Genomic DNA, 23,473 nt, shown 5'->3' with positions numbered 1-23,473 from the left:
CTCTCCCGAGCTGTATAAATAATTAACAGTGTATTTTCTAATGGTCCTATTCAAAATCTCCTCTCCCGAGTGCCAGATTTCAAATAAATATTACAAATCAATTATTGATCAGATAATTGAAAAGACAATCAATTCTAGAAAAAAAACAATTAATCTAGAAAAAACTCAATTCAATAAAATCAAAAATTCATGAAAGTGTCTACACCAGGTTCCATCCGACCTCTAGACTCTAAAAAATTAATTCATAATAAAATTCTGAATAAAACAAAACATGTTCAGAAAATTCAACATAAATTCAGAATTAAATAAAAAGTAAGAAACAAATCCGTCGTGATGCTCAGATGTCTGACCCAAAGACTCAGCGATTGGCTAGGCTAGCCAACAGTGAAAATACTTCTATATTTCGTTACGAGTCAGATGGTTTTCTGTGCTTATCCGGCCGTATTGTGGTACCTGAGGACGTACCTAGTTGAATGTTTACCCGGGGAGCAATAAGATGTACAAACATTTTCACACTCGGTTCTGGTGGAAAGGATTGAAGCGTAGTTTTTAACAATATGTTTCTAGATATTTGGTATGTCAATAGGTTAAGGCAAAAAATCAACGACCTGGAGGATTGCTTCATAGTATGACGATTCCGGATTGGTAATGAGAGTTTATCACGATGGACTTTGTGAGTCATTTGCTAGTGTCTTCAAAAAATTGTGATGCTATCTGGGTTGTGGTGGATCGAGTCACCAAGTCAGTGCATTTCCTTCTGCATAACCGAGATTACACTTTTGATCGGATGACTCGTTTGTACATTCAGGAGATTGTACGATTCCACAGAGTATCTGTGATTATTTTCAGTGATAGAGACCTCAGGTTTAATTTAAGGTTCTGGGGGACTCTCAGTTTGAGTACATCGTATCATCCAAATACAGATGGGCAGGAAGAGCGTACGATCCGTACTCTTGAGGATATGTTATGAGCGTGTACTATGAATTTTGGTCCATCTTGGAAAAATATAATTTGCCATTGATTGAATTCGCATACAACAACCATTGTCACCGCATTATTGGTATGGCACCATTTGAAGCGTTGAACGGACGATGATGTCCCACTCCATTGTTCCAGGTATAAGTTGGGAACAATAGGCGGAAGGACAAGAACTAATCCAGCAGGACGTTGATATAGTTGATTAGATCAAAATGGGCATTCGAACTGCACAGGACCGAAAAGCCAGTTATGCTAATACCAAGAGCATACCTTTGCAGTTTCAGGTTGGTGAAAAAGTGTTCCTGAAAGTTTCACCCTTTCGTAGGATATCAAGATTTGGTCTTATGGGAAAGCTATCTCCGAGATTCATTGGTCGATTCGAGATTTTGGAAAGTATTGAAGATTTAGCTTACAGAATTGCCTTGCCACAGTATCTATCTAGTATCCATGATGTATTTCATGTATCACTATTACGAAGGTATGTAGCATATGAGTCACACATCTTACAGCCGTTTAAGGTACAGCTGGATACAGACTTGACGTATGCGGAGAGACCTTTGCGTATTCTAGATCATAAAGATAAGGTGTTGCGAAACAAGATCATTCCTCTTGTTCTAGTTCAGCGGCAGCATTGATGTGACATCCGAAGCCAAAAAGTCCTAGGGAGGTACATGGTCCGCAACATGGGTGGTTAATACCTGAAAGATGAAAACCCTACCAAAAAAAGAATATATAGGCGACGGGTGACATGATGAAACTATCCCACACCGGAATGAGAGGTACAAAATATTTAATATGCACAACTCATATCAAGAAGGTGCATCTTTTTTTGGGAGCTCATCACATAAGAACTCCAAAGTTAAGCGTTCTTGAATTGGGACAATTTTACGATGGGTGACCCCTGGGAAGTTTTCCAAGGTACGTGTGAGTGAGGACAAAAGCACGCTGAAAAGACTCGTCTTGATACAGTAGGACATCACAGTCAAGGCACTGAGGAAGCCACTTGAGAACTAGAGAATCGCATGCGTTTGGAACATCTTGAGTTATTTTGACTGTAATTTTGTTTTAAGTAATGTATCTTGTAAAATATTCAGTGGTAATAAAGGATGTTTTGTTCACTATTGAGTTTCGTTTACTTATTAATTTCGAGGACGAAATATCTTAAGTGGGGGAGAATGTAGTAACCCAGTCCCATTTTACAAGATTTAATGGTTAAACTTATTTAGTGATTTTAATTTGATCAATCGGAACAAGAAATCGACTTCATGACGTTAGAAATGGTCAAATGATTGAAGTGGGACTTGGAAAAGTTTTGAATGTCAATGGTATTCGAAAGCTAGATCAGAATGTCCAAAGTGGAGATCGGAACTTCATATCGAGTTAGGTCATGCGCACTTGTGATGTGTCGTTGATGTTTGAACACGTAGATGCATGCATGAGATTGGAACGGCCAAAGTTGAGATCGGAGCTTCCGATCGTGGCCATTCGGGATGTGGCCAACATGCAAATATTGGAACGTCCGATCTGTGCCTATAAATAGGTCATCTAGAATCCCATTTTCTTTGCCAATTCACAACTTTTCCCTCTTGTTCTTGGGTGGATTATTGGATTCCAGCCTTTATTTGTCGAGGTACGGGCCTTGGCGAGGTGTCTCTGTAGTCGTAGAGAAGTTGTGCCCATGTTCTGGGGCAATCAACAACAACGGGCTAAGGACAGACGAAGGTATAATCCAAGTTTTTATAAATAGTTTGGGAGTATCTATTAGCTTAGTTAAGGCTTTTAGATGATGATTAGTGATATAGTAATCTTGTGATTGTATTATAACTGGTTATGTTGATACTAAGAATCTAGTTTGATTTAACTAAGATTATTTCATTCTTAAACTTCTGATCAATAGGTGATCACGGTGCGGTCACTACATATAATATCATTTAATTTATTTTTTGTGGGATCGACCTGGATTTATTTTCTATATTAAAATGTGGCACCGTACGCTTGCGAGCGAAAATACCTCAACACTTGAGTTTTCTTTTGTTTTTCGTTTCTAGAAATTATGTGATCTCGTTATAGTCATAGAAGAAAGAAAGAAAGAAATCGGTCCAAAAAAAATGAAAAAAGGAGAGTGAACAAAAAAAATCGGTAAAAAAAAGGAGAAGACCAAAAATTAAAATATATATATCTATTGTGTTCAAAATTTTTGTGTCCATATTGACAGAAAATATCTCCTTTTTCTTGAGTCCTATTTGGATACTCTATATCATTTGTTTTTGTGTGATCCACGTGAGTCGGTCTGCAATTGCTTATAAGTTTGAACTTATGAGTTTGATGCACACAAGCTATAAAAGTCTAAGCGTACCCATATAGTGAATTATCAATTTGAGTGAAAATACTTGAGTGGAGAGTTCTTTTTTGGAGTGAATGTGATGTATTTGTGGAGAGAAAAAAAAAGAGTATGAGTGATTTTCTTTGGAGTGACTAGTGAGAATTTGGGCGAGTAATATTTTTATTTCTAACATTTTATTACTGGTACAATGACTGATAGAAAATATGGTAATGAAGTGGGGGATGGTTCGAACCAAGGATTTTCCAAGATTCTAATGAAGGCATTGATTGGTCATATGACTAGGGTGATGAGGGTTGAATTAGAACCATTACATGAGAAGATGAGTAAGTTGAAAATTAGTACTAGTGGGACTAAAACTAGGCATAGAACAATGAGAGGTGAGTATGAGGATGATTATGACATAGGAGATGATGATGAGAGTCAAAATGAGAATTGGAAAGAAGTAGGCGAGACCAAGGGATTGAGAGAGGTAGAATAGAAATTGTACGTGGGAGATATAATGAAGGTGGTAGGCAATATGGAAACTTGGGTAGTATTAAGATGAAAATTTCTCATTCCATGAGAAATCTGATCCTGGAGCATACTTAGAGGGGGAAAATAGGGTAGAATTTGTGTTCGATTATCACCAGTATTCTGAACTCAAAAAGGTTAGGTTGGCTATAAGGTCCAGTAGTCCACTAGTTCACTCAGAAAGGTTGTTAAATGATTTTTATGGTTTTATGTATTTTATTTATGAGATTTAAAATTTGATATGATTTGTATGATTTTTTAATGTTGCAAGTTAGTTTAATGTTTTCAGGGTTGAGATTAATTCTGGACTGAGGAAAACGAGACTAGCTTACGAACGAGGTTTGAACAAATATTTTTATGTTTATTTTAAGTTTAATGTTGGTGCAATTTTATTTTAAAATTGAGAGGAGAAAATTTTAAAAGTCAGTGTCTGCGACTAATGGGCAGACTTCGAAGCCAGTTAGTTAGATACTAATAGGCGTTCATTTATCCATTTTTGTTACCTCTCATTCACACCGCCTACACGTCCCTATCCCCTTCTCTCTTCCAAAAATCTGCACCAAGGAAGAAGAACGTGCCTCGATCTCGTTTGTGCAAGACTAGATTGCTTCCGAGGTACCATTTAATCACAACTTACGACAATCAGGAAAGTTCTAAACACTTTTGAAACCATCATTCGAGGGTATATGTATTTTGATATGAAAATTATGCATGTGTATGTGTATATGTATTTTTTTGCGTGGATTTTTAAGAGCATTATGTAGATTGTGAAGCGTGATTCATTTTTTATGTCTTGGTGTAAAGTTTGTTGTGAATCATGGCTAGAGATGTAAAGAATCTAAGATTTTTGGTGTGTGTTTTTTATATAAAAAGGTTTTAATGCAAATATTTTGAAGATGGTTGTTTTGGGACGAAACGTTTCGAGTTTTTGAATTTTTTCATGAGTATGATCAAAAGTTTCAATGTGTGAGTGATTATGTTTGAAACAAAATCGAAAAGCATCAAAAAAGGGACAAAAATCACGAATTTTCATCGCTTTTCACATCAGGAAGGTGTTGAGGCACCACCAGGGACGCCTAAAAACCACCCAAGGGCACCTAAGCGCTGTCTGGACGTGGCCCTAGGACCTCGGCACCCTTCGGAGGGCGCCTCCGTGCTAGAGGTTTCCCCAAAACTACTTTTAAATGTATTTTTAATGTCTTAAATCTAGTTTTAAGGTCTTTTAAGGTGTTGGAACCATTTATAAGATGTTTCATGAAAATATTTTCAAGTTTTTAAGTTTGAACGGAATGAACGACTCACGTGGATTGACCGTTTAAAATTCGTTTTAAAAATAATACTAGCAAAAGTACCAGGTCAAGTTATAGTAAGTGGACGACGAGTCCAAGTATCGATCCCACAGAGACTGTAGTCAATTCTCAAGAATTTATTATTTAGCTTAATCTAGACAAAAATAATAAAAAGATTGCGATGAGGTAAATAAAAATAAAAATAAGAAAAGGTAGATAATAATAAAAATAGCTAAGAACTAAGCTTAAGGGGAAATACAATTAAACAGAGACAACGAAGACACACGAAGGTACTGAACAAATCATGCAAACAAGTGGCAAATCTCGGATCCAGATTAAATCTTAAATCACGACGAATTCTCCTATCTTGTTTAACCGTCTATGTCTATAATTTGCTAAACTTATTCAAGTTATGACGTATTAATTCATTCTATGTCTCAAATGCATTAGGAACTATGAGAATTAAGTTTTCACCTAAAACCGCATACTGAAACCGAATATTATTTCTAGTCGGTTTAACCATATGTCAATTGTTGGGGTGATCAAAATCAATTCCTAATCGGTCGACTCAGAATTAATTAACATGTAATAATTTCAATTTATATGCATTATTTTGTGATTTTTTATGTCTATTTTGCATGCGTTCATATTATTTTATTTGTGTTTTTGTGCATTTTATCTTCACATCATTCCCTTGGTTTATTTACAGAAAATGACGGAAACTCGGCATTTTTGGTGAAAAAGAGAAGATGCTTGAGTTGGATAAAGAAGAATGAAGAAGCAGAAGCTGGGCTTGAAGGCCAGGGAAGGCGCTTCTACGCCTTAGGAAGCTGTGCAGCAGCCCTTGAAGAAGAAACAAGGATGAGCGTCTACGCTATTGAAGCTACGATGCTGAGTTATGAAGGAAGAGAGGAAGAGCTACGCTGTTGCGCCATGAAGAGCAACACATATGCGCTTAAGAGTATAGCAGTTGCGCCAATGAGAGGAATGTAAAGCCGCGCATCTGCGCGAGCTGAGTAAGAAGAAGAAATCCATATCACTTCTATGGCATGGAGGGCGCTTATGCGCAAGATGAGAGAAACAACGAAGCGCAATCGTGTTTAAAGATGGAGTAGCTGCGCGTTCTTTACATATTGGAGCAGATCAAATCTCGCTCGAGCGCACGTTTATGCGCTCGAGCGAGGCCGTAGGAACGTGAAATATATTTTGGCAGAACATGCCTCGCTCGAGCGCAACTTTATGCGCTCGAGCGAGAGATCGCGAATCCGGAAAAAATCAAAATTTTTTGGAAATTAAAACTCTTATTTTGCGGGATTTATGTCATGGGCTCTTGAAGCCATATAAAAGGGAGTTTATCAGACGTGAGAAGGGGCAGATCGCATCAGAAAGTGAACAGAGAGGCGGCTACTACAAGCCTTAGGAGTGAAGATTTCTCTTTTCTTCTCTCTTTTATTCTTTTGATTTTTATTTCATGATTAAAAACTTTGTTTAAATCATGTTTATGTTTATTGAGTAGCGTTTCTTTTTTTATCAAGGCCACGAGATTGGGCCGAACAAATCATTGTTGAATACTTGGTTATAATTTGGTATTTTTCAGATTTTTATTTATATTATCGATTGTTGGATTTATATTTTATTCTTGTGAATAATCTGATCAATTATTTACTTGCATGTTAATTAATTCTGATTCGACAGATTAGGAATTGATTTCGATCACTCCAATAATTGACATATGGTTAAACCGACTAGAAATAGTATTTGGTTTCAGTATGCGGCTTTAGGTGAAAACTGAATTCTCATAATTCCTAATGCATTTGAATTTGATTAGAATTATGAAAATTAATCCGTCAATATTTTAATAGGTTTAACTGTTCTAGAAATAGACTGTTAAATAATTTTGGGGAATTCGTCGTGATTTAAGATTAAATCTGGATCCTAAATTTGCCACTTATTTGCATGATTTGTTCGGTACCTGCGTGTGTCCTTGATCGAATTTCTCGTTATTGAAGTTCATTCCAAATTTCTTGTTGCATTCTTAATTTAATTTATTTTATTTAAGAATTTTAGTTTAATTGATTAATCAAATAGCTCTTTTTATGCTTGGTCTAGATTAAGTCTAAATAATTATTTTGGTATTCACAAATATCAGTCCCTGTGGGTTCGACATCTGGACTCTCTGTCCACTTACTATAACTTGACCTGGTACGCTTGCCAGTAATTTATTTTAATACCAATTTAAACGGTCAACACGTAAGTAAATAATTGATCAAATCATTCACAAGCATAAAATATAAATCCAACAATCAATAATTTGATAAAAATAAAAAATCCTAAATAAACATCCACGTTAAACAATAATCTTTTCGGCCCAATCTCGTGGTCTTGGTTGAAGAAATACTACTCAATAATTGAAAACAATATTCAACAAAAGTTTAATAATCTAAAGAAGAAAGGAAGAAGAACACGAATGAAGCGTTCTTCAATCTCCAAGCCTCCGCCCTAGCCGCCTCATGTGTTGTCTGCGATCTCTATCTCCCTCAATCACGTTCTGACTTCCTATTTATAAGTCTTTGAAAGCCCAAGAAATAAAGCCCAGTAATTGAGAGTTTTAATTTCCGAAATCTTAAATTTTTTCTGATCCGCGATCTCTTGCTCGAGCGCAAGAAGTTGCGCTCGAGCAAGACATTTTCTGTCCACAATTTTTTAGTTTCACCGGGCTCGCTCAGGCGCAAGAATTTGCACTCGAGCGAGAGGTCTTCTGCCCGTAATTTTCTCCCGCACAACATCAAGCGCAATTGTGCTCTCTTCTCAAGCCTCCAAGAGCAATTGCGCCTTCTTGGCTAGCATCCAAGCGCAACTGCGCCCTTCCAAGTGCAATAGCGCTCCTTTCTCATCCTCAAAGTGCAATAGCGCTCTTTTTTTTCTTCTTCATTTTTACTCAAGCGCTACTGCTCTTCTTGTAGAGTAGCTGCTCTACATATAGAGCAATTGCTCTACTTCTCCTTCTTCATTGCCTACTGTACCTTTCTTCAAGCTCCTTTTCTCAGTTCTTTTCTTATGCGCAAAAATTCCTTTAATTCCCCATGTTTCCTATAAATAAAACTCGGAGAGTGAAATACACACGCATGCAATAAATCATAAATAAAATACATAAAAACACACATAAGACCAAATGAATGATTGAAAAATAGACATAAAAATAACATAAAATAATGCACACAAAATGTACTTATCAACTCCCCATACTTAAACCTTGCTCTCCCTCGAGCAAGACAAACAATGCAATAAACACACAAACACAAATAAAAGTAGGAACAATTCATGGAAAGTAACAGCCTCAGAGAAGTTCTATGTCAACTTAAAAACACGAATGCTCTCAACCTTTCATAATCCACCTTCGGTTTAGTGTGAATGTGTGTTCGCGCGATGTCATACAATTACATGCAACTTATACAAATTCAGTTTCAAGACTACTTAGCGACCTATGACATATTAGTGCACGTTTCACTCTCAAGTGTCCATTTCTTCCAATGACATCTTAACCAACACACACCTCCCTTGAGATAATTAATTACACACCTTCGGATTTTACACCCGATTTTGCTTTAACCCCAATAATTATCCGCAAACTTAGCTATAACTGTGATAGGATTCGAATTTCAGTCCCCTCGTCTTTAGTCCGGATGAAGCATCAACCCCATTGAATGCACATACTTAGCCTTGGACGTGGTAATTAAGATTTCAATTCCTCGTCCATTACCCGGATGGAGTTGATTTTTTCAAAACTAATTTTCTTCAAAAAATTTGGTGTGCCCAAGATCATAAGTGCAATTTTAGAGACTCATCAAAATTCAAAGAACACAGTTAAGATCCACAAAACAGCTATTGTCGTGCAATGATCAAATAGATAGAAACTTCATCAAATCTTACTGCAATTCACTGGTCTAACATAAGTACTTAAAAACATTCACGGTTCAACCTAAAGTTTTTCATGTCAACTCAAGTGCAAAAATAAAAAATTTTCACAAATTTCAAAACTTCATATTATCATCGGCTCCCATTCATCATCTCACTTAACACACATGCAAAAAACTACTAAAATGAACAAGACACAACCACCATGAAATGAACTCTATGAAAACAAACTAAACGATTACGAATGCAACACAAACATGACAAACAATGAAATAAACTATTCTACCCCCATACTTATCAAAATCTTTGAACTCAATGCTTTAGTTCCAACTAAAACAATGCAAGAACAAACAAATGCAAAGACGAACATAAACATAATGAAAACAAAAATAACACTCCCCTAGTCTATGATTCTTCCTCTTCCTCTGGCTGTAGAACTCCAAAGCAACTTCACTTATCAGGGCAACCTATTGAACATGGAAAGCAACGGGTAAGGCGGTGGATTAGCAAAAGAAAATAAACAAATTAAAAATAAAAAGAACAATTAAAAAAATAAAGGAAAGAAAACACTGGGTTGCCTCCCAGTCAGCGCTAAATTTATAGTCTATTGCCCGAATTTCCAGTAGAAACTATCAAAGAGCGGATGCCGCCCGTATTAAGAATCATACGACTTTACGTATGGGTCTTGATTTACTATGCCCTAAAGCTTGGCGTGATATTGACAAGGAAAGCTCGTCGGTCCAGCAATATTCGGCATGAAATGATTAGGTTGGAAGGAGACTTCGAATCTAGGCTGAAGCTCATGAAGGATTTAATATTTTGGAGTTGGCGTCAATGGAAAGACCATTGACGAGGTCAAATCTTTCGCCTTGTATATTTCTTCCTCCTCCACTGTCACTTTTGGCTCTTCTTCAATTGAAAATTCTTCAAATAATAGTTCTTCTTGCTCTGGTCAATTACTTCATTCTCTTGACAGATCTCAAAAAATGGTTCTATAAAACGCTCAATCTGTTCATCCAAGAAAATCAAAGAGTTGATGCGGCTTTCTAAGAACTTATTTGTCTCTGCCTGTTTTCTCATAATTTTCTCCAACTGAGCCACTTGATCCTCAGAACGCCCTATACACTCTTCTTGAAGCTCAAATGGTTATTTCGCAAAATTTTTGGAGTTGATTCTGTAGGATATTTGTGACTCCAATCCTGCAGTGAAGGATCACAATGCCAATGGTAGTCGAAATCTGCCATATCATTTAACAAGTGCATCGTACTGTCGTAATCTCTTTTGAACAAGTGGCTGGCAGTTACCAAAGCTCCATAATATACCCAACGTCTTGTTGTCCCATCCAAACCACCATAGAAAATCTAAATTAGCGTGTAGTTTGAAAACTCATGACATCGAAATTTGTTTGTCAAATCATTGAATCTCCCTCAAGAAACATAGAATGGTTCCAAGTATTGTTGGTCAAACCTTGTGAACACCTGTCGATGATCCATCTCCAAGCACCTCACAAGTAAGAAAAATTAAAATTAAAATTAAAATTAAGAATTAAACAAATGCAAGAAAAAAAATGTTTAGTCTCAAGCAAATAATCTATCCTAATATTAATCTAGACTAAACAATAAAAGTGATTTTTGGATTAAACTAATAATTAAATTATGAATAAAATGGATTGAAATAAAAACGCAGCAAGAACTTTTGATGGAAATTCAATGATGAGAAATTCGATCAAGGACACACGTAGGCACCGAAAAAATCATGCAATAAGTATTAAATTTAGGATCCATATTTAATCTTAAATTACGATGAATTCTCCTTAATTATTTAACAGTCTATTTCTAGAACAGTTAAACCTATTCAAATATTGAAAGATTAATTATTTATAATTAATTCTAATCAAATTCAAATGCATTGAGATTTATGAGAAATTCAATTTTCATCTAATGCTGCACAATGAAATCGAATACTATTTCTAGTCGATTTAACCTTTTGTCGATTATTGAAGTGATCAAAATCAATTCCTAACCTTTGGACTTGGAATAAATTAACATACAAGAAAATAATTGGCCACATTATTCACAAGACAAACATAAATCCAACAATCAATAATATTAAAATAAAATCTGAAAAATCCCAAATAAACATTCAAGTATTCAACAACAATTTGTTCGGCCCAATCACGTGGCCTTGATCGAAACTAAACGACTACTCTATCTTAAACATAGTTCACAACTAAAGTTTCTCAACCCAAAATATGTATCAAAAACTAAAAATAAAAAGAAAGGAAGAAGAATATAGAAGAAATCTTCACTCCGAGAATGTTCTAGCCGCTCTCACGCCTTCGATCAGTTTCTGGAACCCTTAATCTGATTAAAAACGTCCTATTTATATGCCCAATATATCCAAAATATTGATTCCCTATCGAGCAATAATTTTCCAAATTTGGGACTCTGCACGCCGTCTCGCTTGAGCGCAAGAAGTTGCTGCTCGAGCGAGAAATACTCTGCCTCTTTCAATATTTTCCACCTCTCTCAAGCACAAAAAGTTGCCGCTCGAGCGAGTAAAATTCTACCTCTCATCTTCTTCTCTCTCTCGCTCGAGCGGCAATAAGTCTCCGCTCGAGAGAGTAAACTTCTGGTCCAAAAGTTCCTTAATTTTGCCATTTCCTGCACATAAACCCGGGAGAACATTATGCATACATGGTGCATGAAATATGACTAAACTAATCAAAAACATAAACAATAAAACATTAATGCATTCAATATAATAATAAAAACGACACAAAAATATGCACACAAAATACAGTTATCATGGATCGATGTATTTAGTGCATCTATATGTACTTTTTCTTCACAAAAGTTATGTTCATTATGAAAGCATGAAATTTTATGAATGTAAACTTAATGTACTTATTTCTTTCAAATATCATGCATGATTTTCAAGCACGAAAGATTTTAAAGGCATGAAATGTTATGAAAGTTTTTATGAGAAATTTATGTGAAGTTCATGATGATTATGTTTTATGATAATGGTTTATGAAGATGATGATGATGTATGATAATGGTATATTATACATGATAAAATATTTTGATGTTGTATGTGTTTTTGTGATAGCAGTACGAGATTGATACTCCGGATTGAGCCCCGGAAGGCCCTACCAAAAATATGAAAATTGAATGTGCATATCGACGATGGTCGGTATAGGACAAACACATATTGGCACAAGGATGATATGAGTTGTACCAAATTATATGCTTGTTGTACAACGATCGTGATCACGAAAACTCAATGTACTCATAAATGGTGGCTATCACAATTGCATGTATGCCATCACGCAAATGAAGTATTTATGTTCATGATTTCTTATGCATGATGTTTTGTTCTAGTCACGCTTATGCATTATGTTTTTATTATGTACTAGTTATATAGTGAAAGTTTATTCCGGAGTCTTTAGACTCACTGCAATTGAATGGTGCAGGTGATGATGATGCAAATAATTTATTTGATGAGTATGTTTAGGGACAAGAAGCGGTGTCACCGGTTCGGCTAGGGAAGAGGCACAAGCGCGCTATTACAGGAACTTTTGTTTATGATGCATCGTTAAAGTTTTGTTTTAGGAGAATTTTTTTTTAATTTTTACGCATGTTGGCAAAACTTTGATAAAAGATTTTGTTACAATTTTTTGATGCACAACTCTTTGGAAATAAAGTTTTTATTTTCCGCACTTTTATTTAAGTTTTAAAGAATATATGTTTTGTAACGTCCTCGGGTTTTGGGGACGTTATATTGTCGGTAGTTGAATTTATAGATTACTCTATTATTTGCTGGAATCAACTTGTGACCACTAGGACGAGATACAACGAGGGGCCTATTTTGACATTGGATGAGATGAAGAGTGTCACGAGGAAAATATTTGTACCCAATCATTATTAACATTAGATGTTTAAGAGACTACAGAGTTTGAGGTAGGGTACTAAGAGTGTTGAGGATAATTACAAGGAGTTAGAAGTAGCTATGATTAAAACCAATATAGAGAAGGATGGTGAGCATACAATGACACGTTTCCTATGTGGTTTTAATAGGAATATTCAAGACCAAGTGAAACTTATAGCAATAACTCAAGAGAAGGGAATTGGTCGCACCAATCCGGTAGGAAGTTCATCAAATTCTTGAAGTCCAAACGTCGCAAAACGTGAAGAGGGCAAGGTGGTGACCAAACCTAAATCTTAACGTAAGAAAGAGATGACTAAACAAGGAGTGCAAAGTAAAGCTGAAACTCTTCAAAATCTTTATAGAAATATTAAATGTTTTAGATTTCATGAAGCTGACCAAATTTTTAGCCAATGCCCAAACATAAGGGTGATGACTATGAATATTCAAGGGAAGTTTAAATCTGAATGTGAGGAGGATATTGAGGATTATGATGACACACATGAGTTGGAAGATCCCGATGAAGGATGTGGGGCTGTTGTAGGTGAAGCACTTGTAACTAGGCGAATTATGAGAAACCTAAAGAGGAAGAGACTAACCAAAGGGAGAACTTGTTCCATAATAGATGTTTGGTGAGAGAGAAATTTTGTAATCTCATAGTAGATAAAGGATGTAGTAATGACCCGTCCTGGAATCACTAACTAATCAAAGCTTAAGCATGCTGCAAAAAAACTTATTACACAATAATCAATTAAACGAGCGAAAAAATAAATAATTCAACTAAAACTACCGGAGAGAATACAACCGACGCCAAAAAAATTGTCGATAAATATTGTTATAAAACCCCATCGAAAAGCAATACTATAATCCACTAATGGAAACCTGGTGCAGTACAATCCACCCTGCTGCAGCTCAACGACCGCTACCTCTTGGTTTGTCGAACCTAAGTCCTGCCCCGAATAATGGGTGTCCATAACCAAAACGGAGGACATGAGCTCACAATGATCATCATGAAAGTATGAATATATACATGCTATGAATGCTAATGCAAATGAAAGCATATCGGAAACCTATCACAGAAGAAACTATTTCTCAAAAAAATGGTGTCATGGTATGTAGCACACTGGACCGTCGCATCAGGAGGTACACCCATACCATAAAAAAACAAGCGGAATATCTGGACCCAAATCCATGGAATCCATCCACAAAACCTTGGGGCTGAGCAATACTCTACTGGTAATATCAAGAAAAAGGCTCAAACATGATAATGCATGTAGCATAATAATCATGACATAATAAATGCACATAAGCCATGCAATAAAAACCATGCAAACATAGAACAGGCATACTCAACTAGGGTTTCTCTGATAGTACGTCTGTACTACAAAATAAGAAACCTAGCGACACTAGCTCTCTAGTCCAAGCCTATAAACAGATAATCATCGTATCACTAAATGTCTACTAAAAACCTAAAATATACTAATAGCTAGTCACTGAAGCTAATAAATGTCTAGTAATATACCTGCATCCGTAGTCAGCCCTTTGATGTTGATTGCCCTAAACTCAAGGCACAACACTGCTATGATCTCGTTTTTGCTTCGTCACCAACTGGCCCTCGAATACGACGATCGAAAACCCTTAAAACTAACTAGAAACGATATAGAAAGCTTGGAATGATGTGAGGAAAGTGAAGCTCTCAGCCCCTATATATATATACCACAATCGAAACGTCCATCTCTCGTTCGGATCTTCCAAATGCACTTTGAAACTTTCGATCGACCTTCCGAACTCCCTCTACCGAATGCATGTCCTTGATTGGACAACACTGCTACTGACACAGTTCGGATCTTCCAAACTCTCTCAAGTTCACTCATCAATCAGGACCCAAACCCTATCTGTTTGTTATGAGATCGGAACTTCCGATCAACAGTTTGGTGCTTCCAAACTACTCGGTACTTTTGATTCAACACACTGCTTTTGAACTAGTTCGGTGCTTCCGAACTGCTCTTCGGAGATTCCGAACTGTTCCAAAACTTGAAACCCTTGGAACCATGTTTGATCGTTCAGAATCCGATTTCCAACTCTTTAAACTCAAATGAAAACCTCTTAATCATCTTTAGATAGTAGATTAACATAATTAAGAGATGGGCTACTACATTCTCTCCAAATTAAGAAATTTTGTCATCGAAATCCAAACTAGGATAATCATAATAAAACCATCACTGGCGACAACCTTATTAAAATACTACAGTTTTGAAAGACAACTGAGCTGCTCAAAGGAAACAAAATACAATCAAAACCACTCGGGATGCATAGAACGCATACGACTCTCTAACTCCCAAGTCTCTTACTCAGTGCTTCGGCACTGCCATTGAACCATAACTAGATGAATGCATTTATTACAAAGTACCTTGTATTTCTTGTCAAGAATTCTAAACGGTCTCTCCACGTACAAGAAATTTTGTTCTACCTAAATCTCTATTGAATGCAGAATGTGCAACACATCTGAAATATACTGACAAAGTAACGATACGTATAATACATTGTGAATGCTATAGGGGTACGGTGGAAACTCCAAAAGGTATGCAACATCTCCATCTTTCTCAAGTATCTCAAAAGTACCAATGAATCTAGGCGATAACTTGCTTTTAAGACCGAATCTCATCACCTTTCGGAAAAGCGATACTCATAGGAAAACATGTTCTCCTGCCTCAAAATGAAATGGTCTACACTTAGTGTTGCATAACAGGCCTGTCTGTACTGTGCGATCTTGATAATTTTATTGATCAACTCAAATTTGTCTATGATATGCTGGATCAACTCCGGTCCTTCAACCTGTCATTCCCCTACCTCGTCCCAAAATAAGGGTTTCGACAATGGCGACCATAAAGAGCCTAGAATGGTGTCATGCCAATACTACAATTATAGATATTGTTGTAAGCAAAATTTATCATCGGCAGGTGATCCTTCCAGGATAACCCAAAATTCATCATCGAAGTCCTCATCATATCCTCTAATGTCCGAATAGTCTTCTCGAACTGACCTTCACTCTCTGGGTGGTATGCAGTACTCAAATTAAAAATAGTGCGCAAGGCTTGCTGAAAACTACCCCAAAACTGTGAGGTGAACCTCGGATCTCTACCACTAACTATGCTCCAAAGTACTCCATGCAATGGAACAATCTTCTGGATGTATAACATCGCCACGCGATCAAAAGTGAACTCGCGATTATACAAAAGAAAGTGTGCTTATTTGGACAATATGTCCACAATAACCCATATAACATCACACTGTTTGTTTTGTAGAGTTGTGGTACCATTCACCCAGGAAACACCAAGATATATAGATCTCTTCTCTCAAGGTCGAAACATAAAGTACCACAACTCTACCAAACAAACGCAACAATTCTTCTATCTGAAAATGCAAACCAGATGTGTTGTCTTCCTGAGCAAGTCTCGCTAACTTTTTCATCTACAAATCAGAAAAATGCACTTGTCAGATGCAGAAAACAATGATGGCGCAGCTAGCATTGAAAACACTTGGATTACCTGTTGCCCTTTCTTGTGACATAATGTGAAATCCAAAGAACAAAATTCCTGAACTGTACAATCCACTGCACTAGTGCAAAGAGCACTAACATTCACCCTACGGCTAAGTGCATCTACTATTGTATTCGCAGCACCTGAATGGTACTTGATCTCAGAATCATAATCCTTTAGAAGATATATTCAACGATGCTGACACATGTTAAACTCCACCTGAGTGAACAAATATAGAGAAGGATGGTGAGGATACAATGAAACGTTTTCTATGTGGTTTTAATAGAGATATTCAAGACCAAGTGAAACTTATAACAATAACTCAAGAAAAAGGGGATTGGTTGCACCAATCCGGAAGGAAGTTTATCAAATTCTTGAAGTCCAAACGTTGCAAAACGTGAAGAGGGCAAGGTGGTGACCAAAATTAAATCTTAATGTAAGAAAGAGACGCCTAAACAAGGAGTGCATAGTAAAGCTGAAACTCTTCAAAATCGTTATAGATATATTAAATGTTTTAGATGTCATGGAGCTGAACAAATTTCTAGCCAATGCCCAAACAAAAGGGTGATGACTATGAATATTAAAGGGAAGTTTGAATCTGACTGTGAGGAGGATATTGAAGATTATGATGACATGCATGAGTTGGAAGATCACGATGAAGGATGTGGGGCTGTTGTAGGTGAAGCACTTGTAACTAGGCGAATTATGAGTATGTAACCTAAGGAGGAAGAGACTAACCAAAAGGGAGAACTTGTTCCATAATAGATGTTTTGTGAGAGAGAAATTTTGTAATCTCATAGTAGATAAAAGATGTAGTACTGACCCGTCCTGAAATCACTAAATAATCAAAGCTTAAACATGCTGCAAAATAACTTAAAACACAATAATCAATTAAACCAGCGGAAAAATAAATAATTCAACTAAAACTACCGGAGAGAATACAACCGACACCAAAAAAATGTCGATAAATGTTATAAAACCCCATCAAAAAGCAATACTATAATCCACTAATGGATACCTGTACAATACAATCCACCCTGCTGCAGCACAACGACCGCTACCTCTCGGTTTGTCCAACCTATGTCCTACCCCGTATAATGGGGTGTCCAGAACCAAAACGGAGGACATGAGCTCACAATGATCATCATGAAAATATGAATATACACATGCTATGAATGATAATACAAATGAACGCGTACCGGAAACCTATCACAGAAGAAACTATTGCTCAAACAAATGGTGTCATGGTATGTAGCACACTGGACCGTCGCATCAGCACACTGGACCGTCGCATCCGGAGGTACTCCCATACCATAAAAAACACGTGGAATATCTGGACCCAAATCCATGGAATCCATCCACAAAACCTTGGGGCTGAGCAATACTCTACTAGTAATATCAAGAAACAGGCTCAAACATGATAATGCATGTAGCATAATAATCGTGACATACTAAATGAACATAAGCCATGCAATAAAAACCATTCAAACATAGAACATGAATCTTCAACTAGGGTATCTCTCATAGTACGTCCGTACTACAAAATAAGCAACATAGCGACACTAGCTCTCTAGTCCAAGACTATAAACAGATAATAATCGTATCACTAAATGTCTACTAAAAACCTAAACTATACTAATAGCTACTCACTGAAGCTAATAAATGTCTAGCAATATACCTGCGTCCGTAGTCAGCCCTTTGATGTTGATTGCCCTAAACTCAAGGCACAACACTGCTACGATCTCGGTTTTCCTTTGTCACCAACTGGCCCTTGAATATGGCGCTCGAAATCCCTTTAAACTAACTAGAAAAGAGAAAGAAAGCTTGGAATGATGTGAGGAAAGTGAAGCTCTCAGCCCCTATATATATATACCACAATCGAAATGTCCATCTCTCGTTCGGAGCTTCCGAATGCACTTTGAAACTTTCAATCGTGTTTTCGAACTCCCTCTACCAAACGCATTTCCCTGATTGGAAAACACTGCTACTGACATAGTTCGGATCTTCCAAACTCTCTAAAGTCCAATTATCAATTAGAACCCATACCCTATCCGTCTGTTATGAGATCGGAGCTTCCAATCTATAATTCGGTGCTTCCGAACTACTCTGTACTTCTGATTCAAAACACTGCTTCCGAACTAGTTTGGTGCTTCCGAACTGTTCTTCGGAGCATCCGAACTGTCCCAAAACTTGAAAACCTTGGAACCATGTTTGATCGTTCTGAATCCGATTTCCATATCTTTAAACTCAAATGAGAACCTCTTAATCATGTTTAGACAGTAGATTAACATAATTAAGAAATGGGCTACTACATTCTCTCCAACTTAAGAGATTTTGTCTTTGAAATCCAAACTAGGATAATCATAATAAAACCATCACAGGAGACAACCTTATTAAAATACTGCAGTTTTGAAATAAAACTAAACTGCTCAAAGGAAACAAAATACAATCAAAACCACTCGAGATGCTCAGAACGCATAAGACTCTCTAACTCCCAAGTCTCTTACTCGGTGCTTAGGCACTACCATTGAAACATAACTAGAGGATTGCATTTATTCCAAAGTATCTTGTCTTTCTTGTCAAGAATTCTAAACGGTCTCTCAACGTGAAATAAATCTTGTTCTAGCTGAATCTATGTCGGATGCAGAATGTGCAACACATTTGCAATATACTAACGGAGTAACGATACATATAATACATTGTGAATGCTATAGAGATACGGTGGTAACGCCAAAAGGTATGCCACATCTCCATCTTTCTCAAGTATCTCTAATGTACCAATGAATCTAGGCGATAACTTGCTTTTAAGACCGAATCTCATCACCTTTCGGAAAAGCGATACTCATAGAAAAACATGTTCTCCTGCCTCAAAATGAAATGGTCTACACTTAGTGTAGGCATAACTGGCCTGTCTGTACTGTGCGGTCTTGATACATTTCTTTATCAACTCAACTTTGTCTATGATATGCTGGATCAACTCTGGTCCTTCAACATGTCATTCCCCTACCTCGTACAAAAATAAGGGTTCCGAAAATGGTGACCATAAAGGGCCTCGAATGGTGCCATGTCAATACTACAATGACAGACATTATTGTAAGCAAAATTTATCATCGACAGGTGATCCTTCCAGGATAACCAAAAATTCATCATCGAAGTCTTCATCATATCCTCTAATGTCCAAATATTCATTCGGACTGACGTTCACTCTCTGGGTGGTATGCACTACTCAAATTCAAAATAGTTCCCAAGGCTCGCTGAAAACTACCCCAAAACTATGAGGTGAACCTCGGATCTCTACCACTGACTATGCTCCAAAGTACTCCATGCAATGGCACAATATTATGGATGTATAACATCGCCACACGATCAAAAGTGAACTTGCGGTTATACAGAAGAAAGTGCGTTTATTTGGACAATATGTCCACAATAACCCATATAGCATCACACTGCTTGGAGGACATCAGTAAGTTGGTGACAAAATCCATTGTCACATGCTCCCACTTCCATTATGGAATCTCCAAGCTCTGCATCAGACCACCTGATCGACGATGCTCATCCTTGACCTGCTGACAGACAAGACATCGAGAGACAAACTAGTAAATGTTACGCTTCATACCTTTCCTACAGAACTTTGAATGTAGATCCTTATATATCTTGTCATTTCCTGGGTGCACGGTGAATCTACTGCGATGAGTCTGAGACAAAATCTCTTCTCTCAAGGTCAAAACATAAAGTACCACAACTCTACCAAACAAACACAACAATCCTTCTATCTGAAAATGCAAACCGGATGTGTTGTCTGCCAGAGCAAGTCTCGCTAACTTTTGCATCTTCAGATCAGAAAAATGCACTTGTCGGATGCGACAAACAATGATGGCTCAGCTAGCACTGAAAACACTTGGATTACCTGTTGCCCTTTCTTGTGACGTAACGTGAAATCCAGAGAACAAAATTCCTAAACTGTACTAGCCACAGCACTAGTGCAAAGAGCACTAACATTTACTTGACGGCTAAGTGCATCTACTACTGTATTCGCAGCACCTGGATGGTACTTGATCTCACAATCATAATCCTTGAGAAGATATGTTCAACGATGCTGACATATGTTAAAATCCACCTGAGTGAATAAATATAGAGAAGGATGGTGAGGATACAATGACACATTTCTATGCGGTTTTAATAGGGATATTCAAGACCAAGTGAAACTTATAGCAATAACTCGAGAGAAAGGGAATTGGTCGCACCAATCCGGTAGGAAGTTCATCAAATTCTTGGAGTCCAGACTTCGCAAAACGTGAAGAGGGCAAGGTAGTGACCAAACCTAAATCTAAATGTAAGAAAGAGACGCCTAAACAAGAAGTGCAAAGTAAAGATGAAACTCTTCAAAATAGTTATAGATATATTAAATGTTTTAGATGCCATGGAGCTGACCAAATTTCTAGCCAATGCCCAAACAAAAGGGTAATGACTGTGAATATTAAAGGGAAGTTTGAATCTGAATGTGAGGAGAAATTGAGGATTATGATTGCATGCATGAGTTGTAAGATCCCGGTGAAGGATGTGGGGCTGTTGTAGGTGTAGCACTTGTAACTAGGCAAATTATGAGTATGTAACCTAAGGAGGAAGACACTAACCAAAGGGAGAACTTGTTCCATAATAGATGTTTTGTGAGAGAGAAATTTTGTAATCTCATAGTAGATAAAGGATGTAGTACTGACCCGTCCTGGAATCACTAACTAATCAAAGCTTAAGCATGCTGCAAAATAACTTAAAACACAATAATCAATTAAACCAGCGGAAAAATAAATAATTCAACTAAAACTACCGGAGAGAATACAACCGACACCAAAACAAATGTCAAAAAATGTTATAAAACCCAATCATAAATCAATACTATAATCCACTAATGGAACTTGGTACAGTACAATCCACCCTGCTACAGCTCAACGACCGCTTCCTCTTGGTTTGTCCAACCTAAGTCCTGCCCCGTAGAATGGGCTGTCCAGAACCAAAACCGAGGAAATGAGCTCACAATGATCATCATGAAATTATGAATATACACATGCTATGAATGATAATTCAAATGAATGCGTACCGGAAACCTATCACGGAAGAAACTATTGCTCAAACAAATGGTGTCATGGTATGTAGAACACTGGACCGTCGCATCAAAAGGTACACCCATACCATAAAAAACACTTGGAATATCCGAACCCAAATACATGGAATCCATCCACAAAACCTCGGGCTGAGCAATCCTCTACTGGTAATATAAAGAAATAGGCTCAAACATGATAATGCATTTAGCATCACATAAGCCATGCAATAAAAAACATGGAAACATAGAACATGCATACTCAAATAGGGTATCTCTGATAGTACGTCCATACCTCAAAATAAGGAACCTAGCGACACTAGCTCTCTAGTCCAAGCCTATAAACAGATAATAATCGTATCACTAAATGTCTACTAAAAACCTTAACTAGACTAATAGCTACTCACTGAAGCTAATAAATATCCAGCAATATACATGCGTCCGTAGTTAGCCCTTTGATGAAGATTGCCCTAAACTCAAGGCACAACAATGCTACAATCTCTGTTTTGCTTTGTTACCAACTCGCCCTCGAATATGACGCTCGAAAACCCTTAAATCTAACTAGAAACGAGAGAGAAAGCTTGGAATAATGTGAGGAAAGTGAATCTCTCAGCCCCTATATATATATATATACCACAATCGAAACGTCCATCTCTCGTTCGGAGCTTTCGAACGCAATTTGAAACATTCAATCATCCTTCCAAACTCCATCTACAGAACGCATGTCACTGATTGGACAACACTGCTACTGACACAGTTCGATCTTCCAAAATCTCTCAAGTCCAATCATCAATCAGAACCCATACCCTGTCTGTCTGTTATGAGATCGGAGCTTCTGATCTGCAGTTTGGTGCTTCCGAACTACTCGGTACTTCTGATTCAACACACTGCTTCCGAACTCCTCTCCGGAGCATCCAAACTGTCCCAAAACTTGAAACCCTTGGAACCATGTTTATCGTTCTGAATCCTATTTCCAACTCTTTAAATTCAAATGAGAGCCTCTTAATCATGTTTAGACATTAGATTAACATAATTAAGAGATGGGATATTACATTCTCTCCAACTTAAGAGATTTCTTCGTCGAAATCCAAACTAGGATAATCATAATAAAACCATCAGTGGAGACAACCTTATTAAAATACTCCAGTTTTGAAATACAACTGAACTGCTCAAAGGAAACAAAATACAATCAAAACCACTCGGGATGCTCAGAACGGATACGACTCTCTAACTCCCAAGTTTCTTACTCGGTTCTTCGGCACTACCATTGAACCATAACTAGAAGAATGCATTTATTCCAAAGTACCTTGTCTTTCTTTTCAAGAATTCTAAACGGTCTCTCCACGTTCAAGAAATCTTGTTCTAGTTGAATCTCTGTCGGATGGAGAATGTGCAACACATATGCAATATACTAACAGAGTAATGATACATATAATAAATTGTGAATGCTATAGAGATACGATGGTAACGCCAAAAGGTTTGCCACATCTCCATCTTTCTCTAGTATCTCGAACGTACCAATGAATCTAGGCGATAACTTTCTTGTAAGACCGAATCTCATCACCTTTCGAAAAAGCGACACCCATAAGAAAAAATGTTCTCCTGCCTCAAAATGAAATGGTATACACTTAGTGTTGGCATAACTCTCCTGTCTGTACTATGCGTTCTTGATACTTTTCTTGATCAACTCAAGTTTTTCTATTATGATATGCTAGATCAACTGCGGTCCTTCAACCTGTAGTTCCCATACCTCTTCCCAAAATATGGGTTCCGACACTGGCGACCATAAAGAGCCTCGAATGGTGTCATACCAATACTACGATGATAGATATTTTTGTAAGAAAAATTTATCATCGGCAGGTGATCCTTTCAGGAT

The 23,473-nt window shown here is 37.1% G+C and overlaps 1 protein-coding gene across 1 annotated transcript; it reads left to right on the top strand.

The window, feature by feature from the left end:
- Positions 1-1,190: 1,190 nt before the first annotated feature.
- Positions 1,191-1,613, top strand: LOC140889068 (uncharacterized). The gene has a single exon (XM_073296769.1). The coding sequence runs from the start codon at positions 1,191-1,193 to the stop codon at positions 1,611-1,613; it is 423 nt and encodes a 140-aa protein (XP_073152870.1).
- Positions 1,614-23,473: the final 21,860 nt, after the last annotated feature.

This window comes from Henckelia pumila, chromosome 3, assembly GCF_033568475.1.
Source record: "Henckelia pumila isolate YLH828 chromosome 3, ASM3356847v2, whole genome shotgun sequence".
In the NCBI taxonomy this organism is placed as follows: domain Eukaryota; kingdom Viridiplantae; phylum Streptophyta; class Magnoliopsida; order Lamiales; family Gesneriaceae; genus Henckelia; species Henckelia pumila.
Note: the sequence above shows the minus strand (reverse complement) of the source record. Positions and strands in the feature narration are given on the sequence as shown.